At 50.6% G+C, this 25,966-nt stretch overlaps 1 protein-coding gene across 15 annotated transcripts in view; it reads left to right on the forward strand.

The window, feature by feature from the left end:
- Window positions 1–25,966, forward strand: part of KDM2B (lysine demethylase 2B) — a 119,310-nt gene that overhangs the window by 37,317 nt on the left and 56,027 nt on the right. For 13 of the 15 annotated variants that reach the window (XM_042234045.2, XM_060401156.1, XM_042234046.2 and 10 more), the window contains 5 exons: window positions 2,011–2,104; window positions 3,379–3,532; window positions 11,361–11,476; window positions 17,053–17,179; window positions 19,306–19,790. In XM_042234045.2, coding sequence (XP_042089979.1) covers window positions 2,011–2,104; window positions 3,379–3,532; window positions 11,361–11,476; window positions 17,053–17,179; window positions 19,306–19,790 — 976 coding nt within the window. Of the gene's footprint in view, window positions 1–401; window positions 642–2,010; window positions 2,105–3,378; window positions 3,533–11,360; window positions 11,477–17,052; window positions 17,180–19,305; window positions 19,791–25,966 lie in introns of those variants that run through there. The other 2 variants (XM_042234054.2, XM_060401158.1) reach the window with 2 other exon arrangements.

Raw genomic sequence — 25,966 nt, forward strand, 5'->3', positions numbered from 1 at the left:
TTTTGAAGTGGTGCTTAGAGAGAAGAGGCCGGTGTGGTCCATGGGGGTGGGGTGGGGGGGGGGTGGGGGCTTCAGCACCCCGCTGCACCTTGAGTTCCTTGGAGAGATGAGAAACACCCAGGCCTTCGGCTTGGAGACCTGGCTGGGTGGGCAGGGAGGAGGCAGCGGGGTGTGGAGCCGGAGCTGGAGCTGGGACTTTAACAGCCTCAGCGCCAGCACCCGCAGCCCGCGCCTGTCTTCGTGACTGGGCTGCGTCCTGCGCTGTCAACTACACCCCTCCGATGGGGTTGCTAGGCAGCGGGGCTCTGATGTGCGGGAAGGCCTTCTGATTTGTCAGCCTCCTGCAGACACATGGTTAAGGCTCCTTCCAGCCTATCCGGAGGAGGGACGCGGGGCACGCCGCCTGCATACTGCCGACAGCCCCGGGTCCACCTGAATGTGAGGTGCAAAAGGCAACCAGAGGGAGGGGCCGCCTGGAACCCTCCAGCTTCCTAACCAGCTCTGCCCCAGGCCGCCCTCCTCCCCTCCACCCCATTATCTCTTAAGCTGCAGGTTCCTCCCTACCCGTCCCCGCCCCATTCCTCCCCTCTTTCCCAAAACCGTGGAAAAGCAAAGTGCAGCGGGGAAAAGAGGTCAGTGGGGTAAGCATGTGTGTGCGGGCCTCTGGAGGTGCCAGGGTGTGTGAGCATGAGCCCTGGGGGACTACCCCCAGCAGCGGCTCTTGTGGGAAGGGATAGGTGGGAGGGAGGGGGCCCTGGCACCGCCATCTGCCAGGCCCAGACCTGGAAGCCTGTCCTTCCCCCTCCTGAGCTCTGCCTACCCCTAGGAGGGCAGCAAGTGGAGGGAGGAGGGAGGAGATGGCTGAGTAAGGAAGGTGGGATGTCTGGCAGTTGCAGGAGCTCAGAAGCAGTGCTGCTGGCGCGTTTCTTCTCTCAAATGCACTTCTGTCCCAGCCTCTAAGGGCCAAGCTCTCCTTCCCTCTTTCCCTCCCTTTTTGCCTCTCCACCATCCCACCCCCAGGGGCTTTACCACTTGACTTTTTTTTTGGCAGCTTTTTTTGAGATGTACTTCACACACCATTCATCCATTTAAAGTGTACAATTCAGTGTTTCTTAGCATGTTTACAGAGTCATGCAACCACCATCAATTTTAGAACATTTTTGTCACCCCACAAAATGGAGTGACACCCCATTAGCTGTCACTCTTCATTTCCTCCCCCAACCTCCTTCAGCATCTGGCCACCACTGTCCTGCTCTCTGTCTCGAGATTTGCCTACTCTGGACATTTCCTACATGGAATCGAACACTATGGTCTTTTACAGCTGATACCCTTGTACTTTCAGCTGCATTGCTTACTTTGCAATCAATTGCAGTTTGTCTTGCCATTTAACTTTTTCAGGGCTGTGTTCCAGTAAGAGTGTTTCATCCATCAGGTCAGGGGTCTATGCTTTTCTCTAAGTGCTATGGCTAGCTCTGGACTGGACCACTGCTTGGCTCTCAGTCAGTGATTGTTGAATGAAGGAGGAGATGAATGGGGACTAGTAATTGGCAAGCAATGCAGGTGGTTTACAACTGAATTCCGGGGGGCCCAGCTGCTGCACAGGGGCCTGGCAGCTTGGGAGAACAGCAGGTACAGGAGCTGGAAGGAGTAGAAAGGAAGCCTCTTGCTTGGGTAGGAGGTGTGGGGGTGGGACAAGAGTAGAAACTGTCTGCAAGGAAGAAACGAAGTGGCCTGTGGGTTGCCAGTTCTTTCTCTGGCGGGAACCTGAGAACAAAGATGCCTCCCCCAGCCTTGGGGGCAGGTAGCCAATGCTTGAGATTCATCATGTGGTCACAGGGGCTTCCCCCATGGGGAACTCTAATTAGATTTGGGTATTTTAAAAAAAGAAAATTCCCCAGCGTCAGCGTTTGTCAAAGGGCAGCAGGTCAAGCATCTCTGAAGCTCTTTGCTTACCTCCTGTGATTCAAGCACTGAACTGTTTTTTCTGTTTTTCTCGCTCATGTGCTGCAGGTACTGTCTGATGAGTGTGAAGGGTTGTTTCACTGACTTCCACATCGACTTTGGAGGCACTTCCGTTTGGTACCATGTTTTCCGGGGTGGGAAGGTGAGTTGAGTCTCTTCACATCTCTCTGCATCCCTGACTGTTTGTGCCTGGAGGGGCTCTCACCTTTCTCCTTCCACTCACCTTCCCCAGCAAGCCCCCACCCTGTGCGTACTTTGAGTGCCACTTGGTCCCCTGGGGCCACCTCCTTACTCTCTGTCTTTTTCTGGAGGGAAAGATCAAGGTCAACTTTTTGCATCACTTCTGGTCACCCATTCACCCCTGTTCACCCAGTCCAATCAATGTCCTAAGCATCTTAGGCCAGATTGGGAGCATGAATGCTTCAGTCCTGTCAGACTCTTTGTGATCCCATGGACTATAGCCGTCCAGGCTCCTCTGTCTACGGGATTCTCCAGGCAAAGATACTGGAATCATTTGTTATGTCCTCCTCCAGGGATCTTCCCGACCCAGGGATCAAACCCCAGTCTCTTATGTCTCCTGCATTGGGAGGTGGGTTCTTTACCACTCGCACCACCTGGGAAGCATCTTAGGCCACATTAGAACTTCAGATTTGGCTCCCAAGAACCCCCCAGCATTCACTTCCCCCAGCTGTAGTTTCAGCTCCAGCACTGTGACCTTTTAACTTACAAGTCTAGTTGCTGGCACCACCTGCCTCCAAGAACATTTTCCATGAGGGACAGACATCACCCAGGGAAAGGAGATGAGGCATGTGTTCAGGATGCTCCTGCTGTGTCTGCCCCTGTGTGCCTGTCCACGTGGGAATGGAGGGGTCCCTGCACAGACGTGAGTGTTCCTTGAGAATATGTGTGCTCCGTCCTGCTCCTCTGGGTCTACGTGTGCATGTGTTTTAACCAAACATGTTGGGAGAAATTCTGGTTAGAAAGTCACCCCACTTGGTTCCAGATGTTTTTCCTCTTTCTCCAGAGCGAGCACAAACTGGGTTTATTTATTGGGCCATTTTATCCTACAACTTAAGAAATCCCCCTTCCTCTCTTTGCCCCACCTCCCCCAACAAGCCCATGGCTCAGGAGAAAGAATGTTCTACCTAGTCTAAGTCTTTCCACCCTGGTGTTTCGGCTGGAATGAAGATTCTCTAAAGGCAGGCAGGGGGCCTCCCAGACCAGCAGCACAGCCCACCCTGCCCCTCCGGAGACCCTTTGGAGAACCTGGACCTAGAGGGGTCCCCGGGGATGGGTCCTCCCCCATCCTCTCCGCTCCCAGGCAGGTGGGACTGTCTCCTGGCTTGTGGCAGAGCCTGGAAGAAATCAGAGACTTTGGCCTGGATCTTTAACCGATTGCTTCCTTTTCCTCCTAAGATCTTTTGGCTGATTCCTCCAACCTTGCACAATTTGGCACTGTATGAGGAGTGGGTGCTGTCAGGCAAACAGAGCGACATCTTCCTGGGAGACCGTGTGGAGCGATGCCAAAGAATTGAGCTGAAACAGGGCTACACGTTTTTCATCCCTTCCGGTAGGTTCCTGCGAGGCTGGCACTGGGCTGTCTCTTAGCAGCCTCCTGTTACCAGGGGTTTAAGCCAGGCGATGGGGTCTCTCTGGGCCTCCTGGCCTTGGGCAGTCTCCAAGAGAAGCAGGCCTCAGGCTGCAGGGGAAAAACAACCTCTCACATCTTACCTGTTTCTTCCTGCCTGAGGGCTAGAATTTTCTCCTGGGAGAAAGCCAGAGCCCTCCCAGTCTGGGGAAGTTTGAATGCCTTCCTCCAAGATGTCCTGCTGAGATTTCTGATAGTGAGGATGAGGGTGGTCCTATAGGGAGGGAAGGGGTGACTTTACCCTACGGGCTTGGGAGGGGGAAGAGAAGGGTTGGCCCAGGGGAAGAACAGACCCCATGGAAGCCCGGGGGGAGGGGAATGCACCCAGAGTGGCAGCCTCCTTTCCGCAGAATGAGATGAAATGTAATTGGGCTCAAGGTCAATTCCTGCACTTGGACTCTCCCCTTCCCCCCAAATAATTAGCTCCATAACTACAACACAGGGCAGTAATTAAGAGCATGGGCCCTGGGGCCAGCATACCCCGCCCTAATTCAAATTCCTTCTCTGATGTTTACCAGCTGTGACTTCCTGGAAATAACTTAACCTCTCGTTGCCTCAGTGTTCTCATCCGTAAAATGGAAGACTTACTGGGTGGTAATGAGGACTGAATGAGCCAAGACCTATTTGCCTACAGCTCCTGGGAGATGGGCTGAGGGCTTTTGGCCAGTTACAGGCTGAGTCACTAGTGGATGTGACCAGGGACCTGGGACCCTTAGGCTGCCTTGGTGGTAGTTTAGTGTCTAAGTTGTGTCTAACTCTTGCAACCCATGGGATTCTCCAGACAAGAATATTGGAGTGGGTTGCCATTTCCTTCTCCATAGGCTGCATTAGTGGAAGCATTTTACCCCGCATGGGGGAGGTAACAGTCCCACTGGATAGAAGAGTGAGTGAGTCGGTCAGGCCACCTGACTGTGTTCCTTGTGGGTTGTAAATTGGAGGAGAAGTCAACCTGGAGAGAGAAAAGAGTCTGGATATCACACCAGGTGAGTCGCAAAGAGTTGCAAAGAGTCAGACACGACTGAACGACTGCACTGAACTGAACTGAGGTAAATCTGAAGGAGCAGTTGGATTGTTTCGCCATGGAAGTGGAGATGTATGGTAATGGCCGTCAGCCAGCTGAAGGACCATCTGGAAGAAGAGGTATCGCCAAGTAGTGCTGGACTGACTTGCTCTGCTAGGCACTGAGCTCCCCATCGCTGGAAGTATACAAGTAGAGGTTATGTGCCAAGGAGCCTGCAGAGAATTTGCTGCTGAATGTAAGTGTGGCTCTTAGGGTAGGCATATCCTTTGAGGCCAATAAGATTCATTGGATGGAGAAGATAGTCACACTTAGGTTTCTGAGAGTTGGACTGGAGTTGGCCTTGAGTCTGGGCCAAGCAGTAGTGTCAACTGAAGGAGGAGTGGTTGTGGTGATAGCTCCTGCCATGGGGATGTGGGACCTGCATACGTGGGTTCTTCTAGAAAGTTGGGCAGAGATTTCACTGGTTGGGAAATCTGGGATTCAGAGGTGGCAGGGTTTAGTGGGTGTAACTTTGTCGTCAGGGCCCCGGATCCATCTTTGGACCTGCTTGACTTGGGGAGGGTTGGGACCCCTGCTTGAGACAGGAAGGAGTTGCGGCTGGTGGGCAGTGTTTATGGAGCACACCTTGGCCGGTGTGGTGCGGAGAGATGGGAAGGAGGTGCTAATCTGCCGTGGGTTCAGGGCCACTCTGGGTTCTGGAGGATTGGCCCCGTTAGATTCAAAGGAAGGCTGGTGTGCTCTTGATCTTGCTGTTGTCTTTGTGACTTTGGGTTAATCTTTTCCCTTCTCTGTGCCTCAACTGTCCCATCTCTACAGTGGGGGCAGGGTGAGGCTGAACTCTGGGACCCTCAAGATCCCTCCCAGGGACTTCCCTGGTGGTCCAGTGGTTAAAACTCTGCCTTTCTACTGCAGGGGGCACAGGTTCAAATGCTGTGTGGTGTGGCCATTAAAAAAAGATTCCTCCCAACTCTGTCCCCTGAGCACAGGCCTCCCAGCCTTCCTAGGAAGACAGGCCTTTTTCTCACAGGGTCTTTTGCTGAACTGGGAGGTGGCTCGTTGCTTTCCTCCCATCTGGGATGGGAAGGGTGTTAATTTTGATGACTTAGGCAGATTGGAAAAGGTCTCAAGAAGCAGCCATGTAAACCCCAGCTGGGGTATGACTGTGTGTTGAAGGCAGAAAGAGAGATGTGGCTTTGAACTGCAGCTGGCAGGAATCTACTTAGATCCCAGCAAAGACTTCTGGCCCTAAGGGTCTTGAGTGAGACACTAGAATTTTTTTCCTGGATTTTTTTGGGAAGAAAAAAAGAGACAATTGAAATTTGTCACCTTCTCGGGGGCAGGGTGTACATGTGGTTCCAGACATTGATTTCATGAACCTTGTAATTTTGCTAAATATGGGCATTACTTAACCTGTCACCTGTTTGTGCTATTGTTTTATGAAAGGAAGACTATTCTGACACTAAAAAAGATGACAGTACATAATTCCAGAATAAAGAACAGTCACTAGTTTTGTGTCTATGAGACTATACCATCTTCATTTTTCTCATCTTGTTACCAACCAGTGAAAACTTAAGGGCCAGAGTTTTGGGGTCACTGAGCATCTTGGGTCCTCATGGGAGCCCAGGGATTCTTCCTAGCATCATACCCTCTGAAGCAAACACACATCTGAGATTTGTGGTAGCTGGGATGTGGCTTTGGGGAGAGAGGGCCCTGGGGATTCCTGCCGCTGCGTATGTGAGCTATTGGGTGTGGAAAGTGGAGAATCTCACTCTGGCATTTCCCACCCCCGACCTGGGTTTTCACCCTTTGTGTGACCTCAGATGTGTTCTGCCTTACGCTGGTCTCAGGCCTCCCTCCTCATCAGCCGTGTGTGAGCTAATAGATGCTGATGGGAGAGGAAGATGTCAACTGTAACGATATCTGATATCTTTGTAAGACTCGGTTGAGCCTTCTTTTGTCTGAGGATGAAAGGGTTGGGTGCTAGCTGTGCTTCAGAGGTGGTGGTTATTCAGACTTCCTTCCTGGGTAGTCCAGGAAAGCTGCCTGGAAGAGGAAGACTGTCGAAGATGACCGAGGAATAAGATGATCCGGATAAAGGGGCTGGAGTTTGTCCCACTGAACTGGCCAGCTCTCAAAGGTGGAGGAGGTGGGACTACAATGGCCTCGCCAGTCTGCACAGAGTCAGAGTCCAGAGTGGGTTAGGTATCCCCAAGATTTAACCTGATCATTGGGAGTAAGGAATGCTGGAGTTGGAACTCAGCAGTGGACCTGGTGACATCTTTTTCCTTTCCTTGACCTGACCTATGTCCAATTCCCCTTTTGGAGAACTGCAGTTAATAGTAATAAGAACTTACATTACTGAGTAATGATCCTTTTATGTATGTAAGTTCCGTCTGCATAAGGAGACTTCCCCCCACCCCGCCCCCTTTCTATTTTTGATTTTGTTGTGGTGGGCAGCCTTCTCGAGTTGCAGCACATGGGCTCTCTAGTGGCAGCGCTTGAGCTGAGTTGCCCTGTGGCATGTGGGATCTTAGTTCCCTGACCAGGGATCGAATCCTCATCCACTGTATGGAAGTCCCATTCCACCCGCTTTTTAAAAGTGAAGGTTCCTAAGGTCCAGAGAAGTGAACACACTAGTCCAAGGTCACACAGTTTATGAGTAACAGGGCAAGATGGGAACGCAGGTGTGTCTGGTTTCAGATCCCACCTGGTTTCCCGTCAGCCTGGGAGTCAGAAGGCTTGGGATCTGGTTCCCGTTCTTGGCTCCGTGACTTGGAGATAATTGTGTGTTCATTTAATAGACTTTCTTAAGGGTCCACTTGGCAGCGTGAAAGGTGCTGGGGAGGCTGAGAGACAGATTTCCTCCGTCGTGACTACATATCCAGCCAGCTAGCAGTAGGATGGAGGAGCCCAGTACAGGGGCCTGGGAAAGACCCCCTGTCACTTTGCCTGGTAGTGAAATTCATAGTAGTTCCAGGCATTTCCTAGACTCGGGCCAGTCTGAGAAAACAGTAACTCACAGTTGTTTAACAGTGTAACGTGGCTTGGACCTGAGATGATCCATCTGTAAAATGGGTACAGAGCAGAGAAAGAAGGGCAGTGAAGCAGGCTGAGGTGGAGGGCCTCTGGCAACCCAGAGAATTGCTGCTCAGCTCCAGCCAGTTAGGCCCAGGTGGGAATGGGGCCTGGGTGGGGCCATTGTCTCATTTATTAGCAAAGTGTTAGTTGCTCAGTTGTGTCTGACTCTTTGCAACCCCATGGACTGTAGCCCACCAAGCTCCTGTGTCCATGGGATTCTCCAGGCAAGAATACTGGAGTGGGTTGCCATTTCCTCCTCCAAGGGATTGTCCCAACCCAGGGATTGAACCTGGCTCTCCTGCATTGCAGGCAGATTCTTTAAGTTCTGAGCCACCAGGGAAGCCCATGTATCTGGCGTGGAAGCCAGTTCAGATAGCCCTGTGAAAGTTCCCTATTGCGATAACACAGGCAGGTCAAACTCTACACACCCCTGGTTCTGATGCAGCCTATGGCTTGGTACCAGCGAGGAGGTCCTGGAATGGAGAGGCCATCCTGGCAGCTGCTGTGCCAAGCCCTGGGCCTGGCTCTGAACAGGGTGTTCATGGATGTTCCTGAAAGCAACAGGCCATGGGCCTCTGGGAGGCACCCTGAATTTTGTGAACTGTAGACATACCCCTGCAGTAGCCAGTGATATAGACAGATGTGGGTCAGGGCCTTTGCATTCCAAATCCTGAGTGGCTGGGCTGTGGGTCAGACTCTGTGTGCCCCCCTGGCCTTCTCGGCCCCTCAGGTCCCAGAGAACACACCTGTCAGTAGGTTTTGTTGGGTTGCCTTTTCCTTCCCTGACTGCACCTGTCTCCCATTGCCTGGCCTGAATAGCCTTTGTGACTAACTTCATATTGTTGGAGACTCTGGCCCGGAAGCAGGAGGTAGATGCCAGCCTCCTTGGCACAGTTGCCAGTCTGGGGACACCTGTTCCCTGGTGCTTCCTGGGGTGCAGTGAATGAGTCACCATCGGGAGGGTGGGTTCAGATGGGACTTCTGAATTTTATTACTTCCCCTCCTTGGTTGTTCAGAGACAATTTATTAAATTAATTTTTTGGGGCTGTGCCACGCAGCATGTGGGATCTTAGGTCCCCAACCAGGAATAGAACCTGGACCCTCTGCAGTGGAAGTGTGGAGTCTTAACCATTGAACCTCCAGGGAAATCCCAGAAAGAAGCATTTGAGATGTGAAAAGGGCTGGGGAGAGGGGCTGGGCAGCAACTCTAATCCAAGTAAGGTTGCTTGATCCACCTGCAGGGCACCGGCATGGAGAGGAGAGTGGAGAGAAGCTTTGAGAACTCCTGGAATATATTGGAGCACAGATTCCCTGCCCCCCCCCGCTCCCCCCCCCCGCCCCGACAACAGCACCTCTCACATCAGAGGGATAGCTGTAAGTCAGGTGTGTCTGCCTTTCCAGAAGGGAGAGTCCAGGGCTGATGAATGCAGATTCACATGGCTGCTGTTCTTTCTGAAGCCCTCGTGATGGCTGAGACTGCAGCGAATATCAGCGGTAGTTGCTTACACGGTTTGAGTTCTTACTCATAAGGGAAGCAGTGATCTTCCTCATTTCACACAGGCACGTGGAGGCCAGGAGTGGGGATAGTCAGGTGCCCCAGGCCACATGCTGGATCAGCCCTGGAGACAATCTCCATCTCCGGGCATGAGCTTTTGTAGGGTGAGAGGTGCCGCATAGGAAGGGGACCCAGGAATCCTTGTCCCATTTGGACTTCACCCCACCATGAGCATCTGCCTGAGTCCCGCTATCCTAGGTCCCAGCCTTGGGAAGTGTTGCTTAAATAATGCTGATGGTGGTAACCACAATCATAATAGATAGCATGGCTCTGCTTGGTAGAAATAAAAAAATGTACAGTTGAGAAAATCAGCTGAGGCGGAGAGGCTGAAGCAAATGTGGGAACCGGGGCTTTGGAGGCCGCACGGAGCCGGGGAGGGGGCAGGGAAGGAGCCCAGGACACGCCACAAGGGCACACCTGGCTGGCACAGATGCTGCGAGAGATGCAGGAGGTGACAGCAGATCCGGGTTACATAAAGCCTTCGCTCCCATTCGGTTAGCTGGCGGGTTCCCCTGCCCTCCCTGCCCCGCACGCCACCAGGTCTGTCCCACCTATTGTCCCCAGCAGGGGAGGGCCAGCCACCCAGAGTGTCGACACAGATGCCAGCAGTGGCCTTGCAGCCTCCGGGCTCTCTTCCCAGGTGGTAGCGCTGCTCCCGGCAGCCGTGGCTACCCGCTGCTGACCCTGACTCAGGGCTGGCATGTTCAGCTCGCTGAGGAAGGAGGCTGGATCTGCTCCCGCTCCGGTATGGGCGGGGAGGTCTCTGTAATTTTCCTCTGAGCAAATGAGTTAGGCTCCAGGTTGTGGGTAGAAGGCTCAGGATCTCAGGTCACCCGTGTGAATCCTTCCCCCTCTGCTGATCCTCTGTGTTTCACTGGGAGTCCCCTGTCCTTGTCTTTTTGCCTCTGTCTTGCTTGTTTCTCTCTTTGCCTCAGCTCCTGTGTTTTGCCGGCCTGTCTCCCGGGACTCTGGGGCCTGTGCTAAGCCTCTGATGCAGTGTCTAAAAAACCGAGACCCTTTCACTCACCAGCTGCGACGTCATTCACCAAGTGACTTACCTTCTCTTAGCCTCAGCTTCAGTATCTGTTAATGAGAGTGGGGTATAACACCCCCTCTCCCCCAGCTCTGCGCTGTCCAGCGTGGTAGCTGGGTGCTGCAGGGAGGTCTGCTGAGCTCTGAGAGCATGATCAGTCTGAGACGGGTTAGTTACTCACTGGAGGAATTAGGCGGCTCCAATCCTTACAACTGACATCACTTTGCTGTGCCTCAGTCTTCTCATCTGTGATTTGGGGATGAATGTTGCATGTACCTTGTAGCGATCTTGAGAGAATTAGATGAGCTGAGGCCTGGAAAGCCTTCAGACCAGGGCCTGGCCCACAGGGATCCTTCTCATGACTGCAGTGCTAGCTTCTGGGCCAGGAGCTCAGGGAGATGAAAAAGCCCTGCTCCAAGCTGTTCAGAAGCTGCAGTCAGACAAGAGAGACTTGTCAGCAGCTGCAGGGCACAGCAGATGCAGAGCTGATATGAGAGGTGCAAGAGACCACCTGGAAATGGGCCGTGGGTGATTTTGATGGCAGGAGGTGGCCTCAGGCAGAGGAGGGCATCTGGGTCCTGCAGTCAAGATATCAGGAGCCTTAGCTGTGGCCTTGAGCCATCCCTGAGTAATCCTTGACCCCTCCTGAGATGAGGTATCTCTGGAATGATGCGGAAGAGGCTTCGGGCCATATGAGTAGCCTGAGTGAGGGGTTTCCAGCTCCCTGACTGGCAGTGGCAGGGGACAGCCTGTCTCTGTTGGCGTCTACAGTTGGGTTTTTCATAACACTTTGTCACCAAGGTTTTCAGGACAAGGGGCTGGTCTGCAGCTGCCCGCCCTGGCTGGACTTGAGCTAGCCAGGGGTCTTGGCTTGCAGTGGTCCAGTGGGGCTTCAGGTCTGGGTCCTCCAGGACAGCTAGGAGCTCAGCTATCTGCAACACATAGCCTGAGCATCCTCGGGTGTTCACCCAGGCCTTCCACGCAGTCTTACTTGTGGGCCTAGTGGGGCATTACCGCAGGGCCAGCTGCTGACCCTTTCTTTCCGTGCCCTTCCCCACCCCAGGCTGGATCCATGCAGTCTACACTCCCGTAGACTCTCTGGTGTTCGGCGGGAACATCCTGCACAGCTTCAACGTGCCCATGCAGCTGCGGATCTACGAGATCGAGGACAGAACGCGGGTGAGGCGGCTTCCTTTTCTTCTCGTGACCGTGCCAGCCCCTGAGCTCTGCCTGGTCCTCGGGGCACGTGGGGCGGTCCTTCCAAAGTCCTTCCGGGCTCCTTGTCCCTCCTGAGTTCCCTGCCTCAAGGCAGGTCTTGGTCCTAGTTCTCTGGGGCAGGGGGTGCCCATGAGAGCCTCCACTCAAAGCCGCGGGTGTTTCTGTTCACCTCCAGACCCGTGGCGCCCAAAACCCCCTTGTCGAAGAGGAAGTATCTCTTGAGAAAGCACCGTAAGATGTCAGGAACTCTGGTTCTTCCTTCTTCCCACGTGTATAAAGGGACACGAGGGAGTGGGGCTGGGGTGGAGGGGTTGGTGGTTCATGGGTGTGCTGGTAGTTTGGAGCAGGGTTGGGATCTTGGGAAGTATTGATCTGTGAGTCCGCTGGCGGACTGTCCCTGAGCTCCATCTCAGTGTCTGCTTGCTGCTGTTGGGGGGGTGTCCCTTGTCTTCTTGACACGAAGTCTCCCCTACTTCGCGCCCCAGGAGCAGAGTCCAAGCCTCAGACATCTGACCTGGGTCCTCCACTCTGTTCCCATTCCACAAATTTCCTCTGAAAATCACTGTCTCTTCCTTGCCCGAAACTGACCCAGTGTCCCCAGGCATTTGAGACAGCTCTGAGAATGGGAAACCGGGACACAAAAGGCCTACTTCTTCATTCTTAACAGTTATTCAGATGTTTCTTCTCCCTTTTAATTGAGATGTAATCCACACAGACAAAGTGCACAATTCAGTGGCGATTAGCATGTGCCTATGTTGCACAGCCATCACTTGTAATGCAAAGGGGTTTTCATCACCCTAAGGAGAAACCCTGTCCTCAGTAGCAGTCACTCCCCACTCCCGCATCCCCAGCCTCTGGCAGTCACTGGCCTGTTTTCTGTCTCTGGATTTGCCTGTTCTGGGTATTTTATGGAAATGGCATTGTATAACCTGTCCTTTTCTGTTTGGCTTCTTTCACCTAGCAGCCTCTTCAGGGTCCATCTACAGTTGTGGTGCTTCTCAGTGCTTTGTTCCCATGGCTTAATTCTATTTCATTGTATGAGTAGACCACACCTGGCCATCTCGGGCTTTGCCTTGGAAGTGACTTTTGCCCCAGAGAGGGTTGCCATTCATGGACCCTCTCATAGAAGCTGATGCTCTGTGCTCAGGGTTCCTGCCTTTCTTGGTCTTGTTTCCGAGCATTGGTCTGCCTGGAATCACATGCATGGGTCAAAGTCTTAGCCACTCTGTGTGCACTAACCATTGCAGTAGTCCTGATGTTGAGGAGCCTTGTCCACAGGTTCCCTGGGGACCACTCTATGCTGTGTTCAGTGAGCAGGTGTGCTCACAAGGGCGAGTGCATATCTTCAGCTTGGTGGATTTGCTACTGGGATGCCTGGATCCCAGGAGTCCAGCTTTGTGGAATTTCGTGCCTCTCTTCTGTTGCCTGCCGACCATCCCTCTCCTGGTCTTGGGGAGGCCCGTTCCAGCCCTGGTCTGGAGGCTGCTGCCCCATGGCGTTCTAGAAAAAGGCACCATTTGGGTGCCAGTGGTCAACTTGTAGTCTGGGTCAAGAGCTGTCTGGGACTCTGGCCAACTGTCCTTTGGCCAGCCCCTAAAGAATGGACCGGTTTGTTTGCGAGCAGACGGGTAGGTGTGGGAGAGCAAAGGAGAAAGAAGTCAAGCACACAACTTTCCAGGCAATTCCTAAAAGCCGGAGTCAGGCTGGGATATTTCTAAAGGCTTCAGCAACTCACTTGGCAGCTGTCCCCGCTCCCCCCGAGGGAATCTGGATCCTACTTCTCCATGGATTGGGGTCCTGTCGTCATTCTGTTAGGAGCCCAGCTGCCCTCCCCCGTCAGCAGGAGGCGGGAGGGAGGGTAATGGAGTGGAACCCCCAGAGCCATGCTGAGCTGCTGTGGAATATCGCGCCTACATCGAGATGAGCACGGCAGGGCCCCCTCCCCCAAGGCCCACTGTTCCCTGTCTCAGTGGGCATCCCATCTGGTTTCCTGAAGCAGGTGGATGGGCGGGGGCTTGCGGGGGAGAGGTCGGGGGTGGGGTGGGGGGAATGGGCGCAGGCTGGGCGGGAACCAGCAGCAGGCTGTTTAATCTGCTTTGATTTCTGGTCTTTGGAGAGGGCTTGGCTACAAGGCCCGATTGTTTATGTCTTAGGAGCCAAAGCAGACAAAAGATGCTGGGAAGAGAGCCCTGGAAGCCAGATGAAATGCCAGGGCTGCTCCTCGTCAGCTCGCTACAGCTTAATTCTTTATATCCCTGTGAGCTTTCTTAAGAAGGTTATGGCCATTTAAAAATAGTTTTTTGAGAGTCCGAAAACATGGATTTGCTTGGAAACCAAATGCTGGGGGCGGGACAGAGGAAACCATCAGTCTCTAAGCCCTGGGATGTGGGCTCGATTTAGAAAAATCATTTGCCTTTGTGGCCCAAGGTGGGGGACCTCTCCATAGACATCAGGGGAACCCCAGTGTTCTCTTATGTTTAGGAAGCATGTCTGGCTCTCATGATTTGAATTTTTCTCGTCTGGATGAGAGGTGACCACCCTGCTGCCCATAAAGCAAGCATGGACAGGTGCAGATGTTCTGAGACTGGGTTTTTCATTTCCTGACCGTCTTTCCCCTCTCATTCGGAAGATAAGCAGAGGGGTGAAGAGCTAACCAAAGACTGGATGTGTCGCATGTTTATTATTTGAAGATAGCATCTCAACAACTCTCACTCCATATTTTTAACTCCAGTTGGCTTGATAAAGGATAGGAATGGTCCAATCGATCACTAAACTGCCGTCTCTCATATTTATCTTTCTCCCCCCCCCACCCCAATGTCTCTAGTGAAAACAGCCTTCTCAGGAAAGGTAATGAATGCCAACATGCCCCATTCCCTCTCAGCTAGTGAATCTATTTGGAAATTGCAGATAATTTATCCTTCCTCTCACCTTTCCCCTACCATTGGATTTTTTTTTTTTCCATTGACTTTTTTTTTTTTCCAGGAGAAAAACAATTTTTAAGACACTTCCACCCACCCTCATATTTTAGTTTCTCAAGTCCATGAGACCTTGGGGTTCTAGATGCACCGAAACATCTTTGGTTCTGATCTCCTGAGGTCATTCAGCTCCAGGAGGAAGGGCTTAGGCCAGGTGCCACTCGAATGGACCTTTGGGAACTCAAACTGACCCCTTGAGACCCGCTGAGAGATTGATTACTCCCCCAGGCTGGGAGCATTGCATGCTTTCTGACTGCCTTGCCTTTCGATGATCAACTCAATTTGGTGAGGCTCCGAATGTGTCAACAAGTAATGTTGAGCAATCGTGTGTTTAATGTTCCCAGGCATGTGGCTGAAACCTTTTGAAGGCGAAGGGTGGAAGGCGACAACCTGTTTGTAAGTCAATTCTTTGCAAATTTTGTTTTCTGCGGTGCTCTCTTGGAAAAAAAAAATAAAAAACAAAAACAAACAAACAAAAAAACCAAAAAATAATTCTTCCATCAGCATTTGTTTTCACCCAGCTGGTTTCCCTTGGGTTCAGCAACGATGAGGGGAGACTTATCTTCCTCTCTGGAACTACAAAACAATTTTTTTCCTAATCTAGAAAGATTCTCAGGTGCCATGGTGCCCATCAGGGCCAAGTGGCTCAGACAGTTTTCCAAATTTGAAAAGTCAAAAGCAACTTGAGAGTTTTATCAATCGAGTCAGGAGATGCGAGGGAGGGTCTGAGAAGAGGCAGGCCTGCCTGTCCTCAACTTGCTCTGTAGGTTTTGACAATTTGTTTTAAAATCTCCTGGCCCTTGTTCTGGAGTAGGGTTGGGGTGGGGCTGAGAACCACCCCCTCCCCAAACTCTCTTCACAGGAGGCCAGGAAGGCCTCAGACCCAAGAGCTTCTCTCCTTTTCAAACTCTGGAGAACACTGATCCAATGACTGAAAAACAATGAATACTCTCCCAGCAATAAAACTGGGGTTCTTGGGAAAGCAAGCTGGAGCCAAGGAAACCGCTAAATGATATTCCCAACTCCATGCATCTCCCCAGGAGCTCAAAGCATGCGGCAGCCAGGATCTCATCCTAAAGCATACTGTCCCCCAGAGGCAGGGAGATCAGATGGGCCCAGGATGCAGATGGGAGAAGTGGGGACAGGGCCTTGCAGTCGGGAAACTGAGTCAGTGGGATCTGGGATGGATGGGAGCTGGAACTGGGACTCTGAGAGGGCAGAGTGGGGGCCTTGTCCAGGTGGACACCAAGAGAGGCAGGAAGACCGGATTTTAGGGATGATGGAGTTGATGGAGCGTCTGGGTCTGCCTGTATTTGCCTTCTTCCCAGATGTAGAATGTCACCTGTTGGTTGTCAGCAAAGCAAGGTGGGAGAGTGCGCTTCCTTGACACCCAATTCCCTGAGTTCCTAGAGGACAGGAGAGGTGAGGAGGGGTCTCTGGCCCCCACACAGGTCCCGCAAGGCTGATGCATGCTCGGTGAGAGGGTCCAGGAGTGAATGTGGACATGCGGGAGCCATGAGTGGCCTCAGAGAAGAGGGCCCAGCTGCGGGAGACGGACCATCGCCCACCATCCTCGCCCTCTCGGGATGTAGTTTCTGGAAGGCTCCTCCATGCCAGGGCCATCAGTGTTATTGCTTCTTTCCCATCTCTTGCGGCCGTCTCATCCGTATAGAGCCTGTGCTGCCAGCCATTGGAATCCCCCTGGGGCCCCTGGCCTTTTCACAGCTCTGATGCACCAAACTCTCAGCACCTGTACTTCCTCTCCTGTAAGAAACAGTCAAAAGGGGATCTCCGGCTGGACGCCTGCTCCAGACCCAGGGGGTGTGTCCTGCAGTGTTAGGACTGTCCCAGGTCACACCGGGGACTTGTGTCAGAGGGAGTCCTCTGTGGAGCTAAGGCTGGCAGTGCCAGGTGTCGTGGGGGAGGCGCAGAAGGTGGGCTGAGGCCCCGCCTCTGATGGCAGGAGAGGCCACACCCCCTCCATCCTCATTGGTCCGTCTGTTGTGGCCTCCTCTTGAGTACAGGAGATGCTTGACAGCCTGTCTACAAATGGGTAAGGTTTGGGGTTTGATTTCTGTTTTTCAAGGCGGGAAGGAGTGGTGGTAGAATCTATGCAAGGATTTTTGAGAATGGGCAAGGAGCCTGTGTCTGTGGTAGCTAGAATCAGGCAGGGGCTCACAGCCGCAGGTGCCTGCGCCCTCCGCCATCAGATCAGGGGACACCTCTTTCTCTGCATCTCCCCGAAGCACAGAGTGGACCCTGTACAGCTTTCCCTGCGCAAAGCTCAAGGACCTTTGCAATGACGCTCTCACATAGGCCTCTTCCCCGCTCTTCCTCCTCATATGTGCATGCTGGTATCTTGCCCCTTTCAGCGCTTCCCTCCAGCCCATACCCCTGCCCCCCACCCCATTTTTCCTTCACACCATTTGTGCTCTTGCTAAGATGATGAAAATGACTCCCACTCCCAGGAACTCCCCCATACCCCATCCCAGTACCCTTCTTTTCCGTCTTTCTCCTCTGCCCTCCAGAAACTGACCTCTGCTCCTGGATCTTTGCTTTCAGGTGCAGCCCAAATTCCGTTACCCCTTCTACTATGAGATGTGCTGGTATGTCTTGGAGAGATACGTGTACTGTATGACCCAGCGGTCCTACCTCACTCAGGAATACCAGAGAGAATCAATGCTTATTGGTGAGTGAGCCTCGCTCGGCTGCCTAAACGGCTCAGCTGCAGCAGAAATAATTTTTTTTTAAATTCTCAGCAGTATTATTTTTCCATCTCTAGGTCGGTATTTCTATTTTTTTATCTTTAAGGATTAGTTTTTATTGGGGTACAGTTGCTTTCTGATGTTGTGTTAGTTTCTACTGAATAGCAAAATGAACCAGCTATACATATACATATATTCCTTCCTAGAAGTAATTATTTTCAGTGGGGCTTTGGGAGTCCTGGGTTCCAGGAATTCTTCTGAGCCAGTGTTATCAGGCAAATTCCTAGAGACTCTTGAGGAGGGGCAGGGAAGTCATCCTTCTTAGCTTCCCACTTGAAATAGTCTTAAGTGAAGGAAGTCATGACCTCCAACAGAGTCATCTTGGTGGCCCCCAGGTTTTACTAGTTGATTATACAGAGGTGGGGAGGGGCTAGTCCCCTGGCATGGTTACTGAGACAGGATCCCCACCGAGCAAAGTTTCCTGGTTCTTTTTTTTTAATCCCTCCCTGGCCATCAACTGATTTTTTTTTCTCCCTGCACTAGAGATTGGATTTTTGTCTATCTAGAAGCAGTCCTAAGAGATTCAACCGGTTCCTCAAAACCCAGGCCAGTTATAAGCCAGAGGGAGGGGTGACCAGAGTTGGGGGTGCAAGCTTGGCAGAGCGGTGGGTGGTTTTGACAGAGGCAGGGAGAGAGCATTTATAGCTGCAGCTGCAATGCCCTGCCCTGCTGCTATTACTTAAAGGGACATCACACTCCCCCCACATATAGCTCAGTCCTTGAATCTTGGCTCACAGGCACACACCCTGAAGTTGTATGTAGCTTGTGACAGCCTCGAAGAGCTATCTGTAGGAAGAATATGCTTCTTCCCCTCAGCCTCTGAGCTGGTACAGTCAGGGGTTTCTTCTGGATGCTAGAGTCACTGTACCTTACTCAGTGCATCTTTCTCATCACGGGATAGAAACATGGGGTCGGCCCGTCTCCTTGAGGGCCTGAACAATTTCTGCTGTGATTTACAAGATGTTTAGATTTGTTTTCTCCCTTTTACTAAACCTCTTCCTTCCTTCCCTTGACTACTGTCCTGACTTGCAGGGGTTTCAGGCCTAACATGTGATGAAGAACCAATGTTTCTGCTGGTGGGGGGGCGTCTTGATTGGGGAGTGCCTTTTGGAAATTCAGTTCTGTCTGGGGTTCTGGGGCGGGGGTGGGGCCTCTGTTGTGATGTAGCTACATGCTCCCTTGGGGACCGAGGCTGGATTTCGTGGCAGTCCACAGGACCAGGAAAGAGAGGGTCACCACTCTCACTTGGAAATTTAGGGACATAGAAGAAAGTTCCTTATTCTGTTCCATGCTTGAGAGGAAGTTTTAAGGCAATGTTTGGATCACTGGTACCCACGTTTCTCTTCAATTTTCTTGTCAGTTCCCCAAAGAGAAGTGGGCATATTTGGGGGACACTTCATTTCTTGAGTGCTAATTTTGTGCCAGGAACAATGCTCTGTGATGTCTTATTTAATGCTCACTATGAGTGTTCAAGGGAAGTATTTAGTGCTTGTATTTTTTAAAGAGGATTCTTGAGATATAGTTCACATATCATACAATTCACCTTTTTAAATATGTACCATTCAGTGATTTTTAGCTTGTTCTCAGGGTTGTGCAGACACAAGCACAGCCAGTTTTTAGAACATTTTCATCCTCCCCAAAGGCATTCTGTGCCCTTGAACTACCATGCCCTTTCTCGCCATGGCTGTGACCTCAGCCCTAAGCAACCACGAGTCCACTTTCTGTCTTTATGTAGTTTCTTCCTGTTCTGGACATTGGATATGAATGGAATCATTTGATATGTGCTCATTTTTGCTTTATTTTTTCCTGTATTGAAAGATACAGTACCAGGTGTGTTCAGAGAGGCGAGGCAACCTGTCAGGGTACACACAACTGGGGAAAAGCAGGGCTGTGTCTGGCTGATGGAAGCCTTTCTAGGGCCTGAGGCAGGCAAAGGCCATTAGAATCATCAGAGTGGGGCTTCCAGGGACTTCCAGCAGGGAGTTTGGGATGTTCATCTCTTTCTTGTGACATTTTTCCTCCACGCCTCCTGCCCCAACCCCATTCTTAGATGCCCCAAGAAAGCCCAGCATAGACGGCTTCTCATCTGATTCCTGGCTGGAGATGGAGGAGGAGTCCTGTGAGCAGCAGCCCCAGGAGGAGAAGGAAGAAGAGGAGGAAGAGGAGGAAGAGGAGGAGGGTGCAGATAAGATCCCCAAAGCATCCACCGATGGCCCTGCCTCACCCACGAGCACCCCATCCGAGGACCAGGAGGCCCCCGGGAAGAAGCCCAAAGCCCCTGCCATGCGGTTCCTCAAAAGGACTCTGTCAAATGAGTCAGAGGACAGCGTGAAGTCTGCCACGATGCCCACTGACTACCCCAAGACGCCCACCGGCTCTCCCGCCACTGAGGTCTCTGCCAAATGGACCCACCTCACCGAGTTTGAACTGAAGGGCCTGAAAGCTCTGGTGGAGAAACTTGAATCCCTCCCGGAGAACAAGAAGTGTGTCCCCGAGGGCATCGAGGACCCCCAGGCCCTCCTGGAGGGTGTGAAGGTGGGCAAAGGGGGTTGCCTCTGGCTGGGCAGCTAAGGAGGGCTGGGCAGGTCTTGTTCAACATACAGATTCTCGAGGGTAGCTCAGCTCCAGGGAGCTTGGGACAGACTATCCTGGGGGGATGTCCATGCGTGGAGAGGGACCTCGGGTCCAAATAAGCCCATTTGTGGTATCCGAGTAGAGGCCACCATTGAGATCCCTGCAAGGGGATCTCGTAGTGGAAGTTGGTTCTGCAGTTGACAATGAACACTCTCTTGGGACGTGTTGAGAATCCCAGCCATTGAGGACAGAAGGGTGTCACTACTTAGAGTGTACCAGTAGTGCTGTGGTTGGGCTTGGGGACAAACTCCTGACATCATGGCCAGGGAGACTTGCTGCCCTGGGCTGGCTTTTTCACCCCAGAGGATGCTTCTGTTTCATGTGAACAGGTTGTTCATCCTGGTTGTCCCCTAGGTGACCATCTCAGGTGGGCCACCAGGATTGAGAGGTCTCCAAGTAGAGCCTAATTCTTATTAATTTTTTAATTTTAATTTTTAATTAGAAGATAATTGCTTTACAGCATTGTGATGGTTTCTGCCATACATCAACGTGAATCGGCCATAGGTACACATACGTCCCCTTCCTCTTAAACCTTCCTCCCACCTCTCTCTCACCTCCCTCCCAGAGCCTAATTATTGAGCAAGCTCATTGAGCACCAGCTGTGTTGGCCATAGGGGAATGGGAAGCAGGCAGGTAAAGAAATCAGGAGGAAATTCCCTGGTCTCCAGGACTTGATGACTTCACCACTGTGGCATGGGTTCAGTCCTTGTTTGGAGAACTAAGATCCTGCAAGCTTTGCGGTGTGGCCAAAAAGAAATTGGGAGGCAGGGAATTGAGTGCCACTGTGTGTACCCAGGTCATGGGAGGGGGGTAAGGGGACATTCATTGGCCACATCAGGGCCAGGGCTCTGGGACAGTTATGTACAGGGGATTTGAGTTGGGCCTCAGAGATTACATAGAGTTCTTCAGATGGAGAAGGCTGTTCTAGGCAGACTACAAACATGAAGTGTATTTAAGAAATAGGAAATACACTGGAGACCTTGTCTGGTAGTAATCATAATATTTGTTGAAAGCTTGTGTGTGTGTGTGTGTTAGTTGCTCAGTCATGTCCTACTCTTCGCGATCCCAAGGACTGTAGCCCACCAGGCTCCTCCTCTGTCCATGGAATTCTCCAGGCAAGAATACTGGGGTGGGTAGCCACTGCCTTCTCCAGGGGATCTTCCCAACAGAGGGATTGAACCCCGGTGTCCTGCATTGCAGGCAGTTTCTTCACCATGTTGAAAGCCCTGTTGAAAGCGTACTCCCTGCCAGGTAGCAGGGCTCAGCAGATGCTAGGCACCTGACGAGGAACTTGGCTCAGAGAGGTAAAATGACCTGCTTGAGGCCACAGCTCTATCTCCTGTATCTGGACAGTAGGGTCAGGATGAAGTCTTCAGAGTGCCTGTGTGGCTATCACTGCGTGGAACTGCCTCCTATCTCGGCATTGGTAATGCTTTTGGGTGTGAGGCCTCAGAGATGTTTGGACTTCCCTCTCCAATGTCTGATTCTCAAGTGAATCCATCTGCCCCACTGGAGTTGAAAACTGAATTCAGGTCTCTTGTTTGATGGCTGCAAACTCAACCCAGGATTTGTTAATTAGTTCATTTGTAAATTTGTTCACTTAGAAAACATCATGTCAGATCCTGGGATATAGAAATATTAAGACTGTTCTGCTGCCCTTGAGGTGCTCAGTGATCAGGGGCTGAACTCTTGGGGTCTAGTGGAGGCGAGACCTCGGGCTGTGTCAGGTAGCTTTACAGGTACCACCAGCAGAGGGAGCTGGTGTACAGGATCATTAATTCAGGTATGCTGCTAAGGCATTTCAGGCGTGTCCGACTCTGTGCGACCCCATAGACGGCAGGCCACCAGGCTTCCCCGTCCCTGGGATTCTCCAGGCAAGAACACTGGAGTGGGTTGCCATTTCCTTCTCCAATGCATGAAAGTGAAAAGTGAAAGTGAAGTGGCTCAGTCGTGTCCGACTCTTAGCGACCCCATGGACTGCAGCCCACCAGGCTCCTCCGTCCATGGGATTTTCCAGGCAAGAGTACTGGAGTGGGGTGCCATTGCCTTCTCTGCCCCTATGCTTAGAACTTGTTAAATGGATGAATTCTTCAAACAGAGAATGGGGACAACATATCCCAACTGGAAATATGGCATAAGCCAGAAGAGATTGACTAACATTCATTTCTGCTCCCAGATGGCACTAGTAGTAAAGAAGTTGCCAATGCAGAAGACATGGGCACAGTCCATAGGGTCACAAGGAGTCAGACACTTAGCATGCATGCACGCAACCTTTACTGAGCATTATCCACATGCCAAATACCTTCCATGCGTTATGATCCTGGCAGGGTGGGGACAGTTAGTATTCCATTTCTGAGACAGGAACCTGAGTCTCCGTGAGATGTGGTGATCTGCCCAAATCATGTAGCTAATCAGCTTTTAATCATGATGTTTGTTGTTGTTTGGTCTCTAAGTTGTATCTGACTCCTTTTGCTACTCCATGGACCAGACAGGGCTCCTCTAACCCATCAGGCTCCTCTGCCCATGGAATTTTCCAGGCAAAAATACTGGAGTAGGTTGCCATTTCCTTCCCCAGGGGATCTCCATAATTCAGGTATATCTCACTTTATATAGCAGGTTATTCCCTGCAGATGCTGTGAATTCAGATCTTATGACTCTGGGAAATTGCCAAGTAAAAGAACTTTGTGATGAATATCCCTACAAAGCATATCTTTACTTTCAAATAGGTCTTTTTAAAACTGATTCTTGACTGATTTGGAGGTTGCTTCACCTCTCAAGAGTTTCATGAAAGTACGCATATACACACAAAATTTTGCGCACAGTCTCAGAGGGTTTTGGACTCCTGAGCCTACTCCAGAACCCTAGCTTAAGACCCTCTAATCTTATGGAGTTTTAGATATTGGCTTTCCTAAAGGAAACCTTAGAATTGTGCAGTGTGGCTACTTTTCTCTTCTAAGGTCCTATAAAATGAAAGCAAGGTATCTTCATCAATAATAATATCACTAATAGCGTTAGAGTTCCAAAATGTTGTAAATGAGTTTAAAAAACACACGTTCATCTGAAAAGGAAGTGTTGTTGTGGAAAGCCTTTTTGACTTTGTGTTCCTGTGCAGTGTCCCTAGTTCCTGGTTGGTCAGATTTCTTTCTTGGGATAGGATTCAGCCCCTTGTATCCCTCACCTGTGCCCACCTGATGGCCCTCTGAGGCTAGATTCAGCCTAGGCCCCGTAATGGTGTGAAGGAGGCCTGGGGTAGGAGCTTAGACAAATCTCAAGGATCCCAGCCTCTTTCCTCCCCAACCCCCACCTTGGGGCTCATTGGTAGCTCATGATGATGTGTGATAATGAATGGATTTCAATTACTGTGTGCTCCTATAGGTCTTTTTCATATAGAAATTAATTTAAACCGCCTAGCAATCCTCTGTGTTACTTTTGTTACCCCCATTTTACAGATGGGAAAATTGAGGTACAGATTAGGTTAAGTGACTTGCTAAAGGCCACACGTACTGCTCAGTGGGGAAGTCCATGCTCTTACTTACTAGACCAGGCTTTGTTTGGCTGCTCTAAAGAAACTAATTCTCTCTCTTCTCAGAGGCCACTCTGAAATTAGGGAGAAGGTATTAAGGTGACTGTTAATGGCATTCTTTACAGAACAGGCAACCCATTTGTTTGGTCCTGTAAACAAAAACTGTAAATTGGTAGTCTTAGGACAAAATCTAGCCTCTAGGCATGGCACTTGACCTGTGCAGTATTGAGCATAATTTTGTAATTATTTGCCAACGTAAAAAAATCAGAAGAGTAAGTGAAAAAGAAAAAAAAATCAAAAGAGTTATATAAAATATCTTGGCTATCCTGGCTCATGTTTCTGACTGACTCTGAAAGTGAAAGTTAGTCATTCACTCGTGTTTGACTCTTTGTGACCCCATTGACCGTAGCCCACCAGGCTCCTCTGTCCATGAAATTCTCCAGGCAAGAATACTGGAGTGGGTTGCCATTTCCTTCTCCAGGTGACTGACTCTAAGCAGCAAGAAATGAGTAGCAAGTGATCTTATATACCCCAGTCCCCACCACTCCCTACTGCCTTCTGAGTGTTGGCTTACCATTAGGCTCACACATCTCTTTTTGGTATAATCCAGCCAACTTAGCTTATTTATTGACTTAACTTGTCTTCAGAGATATTTATGGTCTTGAGTCTTATCTGAGGAAAGCCTTTTCGGGCTAAAGAGCTTATAAATTGGGTGGACAAGTCTCCTTAAAGCCTCAGGAAAATCGGGGCCTCTGCTCTCATCTCTGAGTATTGTATGGCCTGCGTCGGGGAAGTGGACCAATCGCCTTTTCCAGCGTAGGGAGAGCTGCTTCCTGGCTGTCTGGTCAGGCCATCAGCCCCTCCCAGTCCCTGGAGACCCAGAAGAGATTTTGAACCTAAGACTAGCTTCTAGAATGAGGATGTTGTTACAGAGGGCGAACAGCTTCTTCCTGGCTGCACGCTTTAGGGCCTTTTGTTCTCTCTTCTCAGATGTTGGGGTTTCTTTTGCACTGGCTGAGAAATAAAAGTCACCTCAGGAATGTGGGTTCCAGATAGAATTCTTAGCTGATGCCCCCTGCTCCCACTACTATTGAACGATTTGTGTTTCTCACCAGTGTTGGTTCCCCCTTGATGGTTGATCAGTCATGATCTTTGACTTTTGTGGTAAAAAGATGATGTCTTTTCTTCTGTCTCTTTCTCTGAGGCCTCAGAGATGGCTGCTAATGGTGGCGCATGGTAACCAGAGCCCCTGGGATTAGAGACACTCCCCAAAGTATTAATATTAATGTCACTCTCCAGATGGCTAGGTTTTAGCTTTTATCAGAAATTCTTTTTTTTTTCTTTCATTCATAATGTACGTTTTTAAATTGTGGTAACGTATATTTACCATTTTCACTAGTTGATTAATTATACTGACTAGATCACCAGCTTAGAATCTTCAAGAAAGAAGATTTATGATTTTCACCATTTTAAAGTGTGCAGTTCAGTGGGATTAAGTACACTCACAGTATTGTGCAGCCACCACCTCTGTCTAGTTCAGAACTTTTTCATCACCTTAGGCAGAGCCTTAGACCATCAGCAGTCAGGCTCCATTTCCCCCCTCACCCCAACCTGCATTCTGTCTTTATGGACTTATTTATTCGGATAGTTCATCTATCTAAGAGTTGTAAGTGTAGAGTTCCCTGGTAGCCTGGTGGTTAGGATTTGAGACTTTCACTGCTGTTGCCTGGGTTTTCAATCCCTGGTTGGGGAACTGAGATCCTGCAAGCTACATTGCATGGCCAAGGGGGAAAAAAAAGTTTTGAGTGTAATATTATAATCTTAAGTGATTGGTGTTTTTTTTTTTTTTAAATAAACATTACAGGTTACAGGATAGAAAATGTCTCCTTCCTCAGTTCTCACTTCCTGGAGAATAACCTCTGTTACTCATCTGCTGAACATATTTTCAGAGCTTCTCCCCTCACATCCATGTATATAAACATATATATACATATTTTTAAAATTGGTTCATACTTGCTTTTTGTCCCTTTAAAGCTTCCTTTTTTGTGTCTGTTTCTTTTTTAAAAATACTTGTTTATTTTTGTTTGTGCCGGTCTAGTTGCAGGCCTTCTCTAGCTGCAGTGAGCAGGGGCTTCTCTTATTGCAGAACATAGGCTCTAGGCTCACTGGCTTCAGTAGTCTAGCATGTGGGCTCAGTAGTTGGGGTTCTGGGCTCCAGAGCACAGGCTCAGCAACTGTGTCTCAGAGGCTTAGTTACTCCAAGGCAGGTGGGATAGTCGCAGATCAGGAATTGAACCCCCGTGTCTTCTGCATTGGTTGGCGGATTCTTTACCACTGAGCCTCCAGAGGAGCCTGACTCTCTTTTAAGACAATTATTCTGCTAGGGTTGCAGGATATTGGCCTGTGTGCAATGGGAAAACAGGAAATTGGGACATGAAACGTGCTTTCCTTCAATTTTGGTTTCTGTTCTTAGCTGTTTACTGTGTGGTCTTGAGCAAGTCACATCACCTTTCTGTTTACTTGTATGTAAATCTAAGATATTAAAATGTGCTTT

Source organism: Ovis aries, chromosome 17, assembly GCF_016772045.2.
Source record: "Ovis aries strain OAR_USU_Benz2616 breed Rambouillet chromosome 17, ARS-UI_Ramb_v3.0, whole genome shotgun sequence".
Taxonomy (NCBI): domain Eukaryota; kingdom Metazoa; phylum Chordata; class Mammalia; order Artiodactyla; family Bovidae; genus Ovis; species Ovis aries.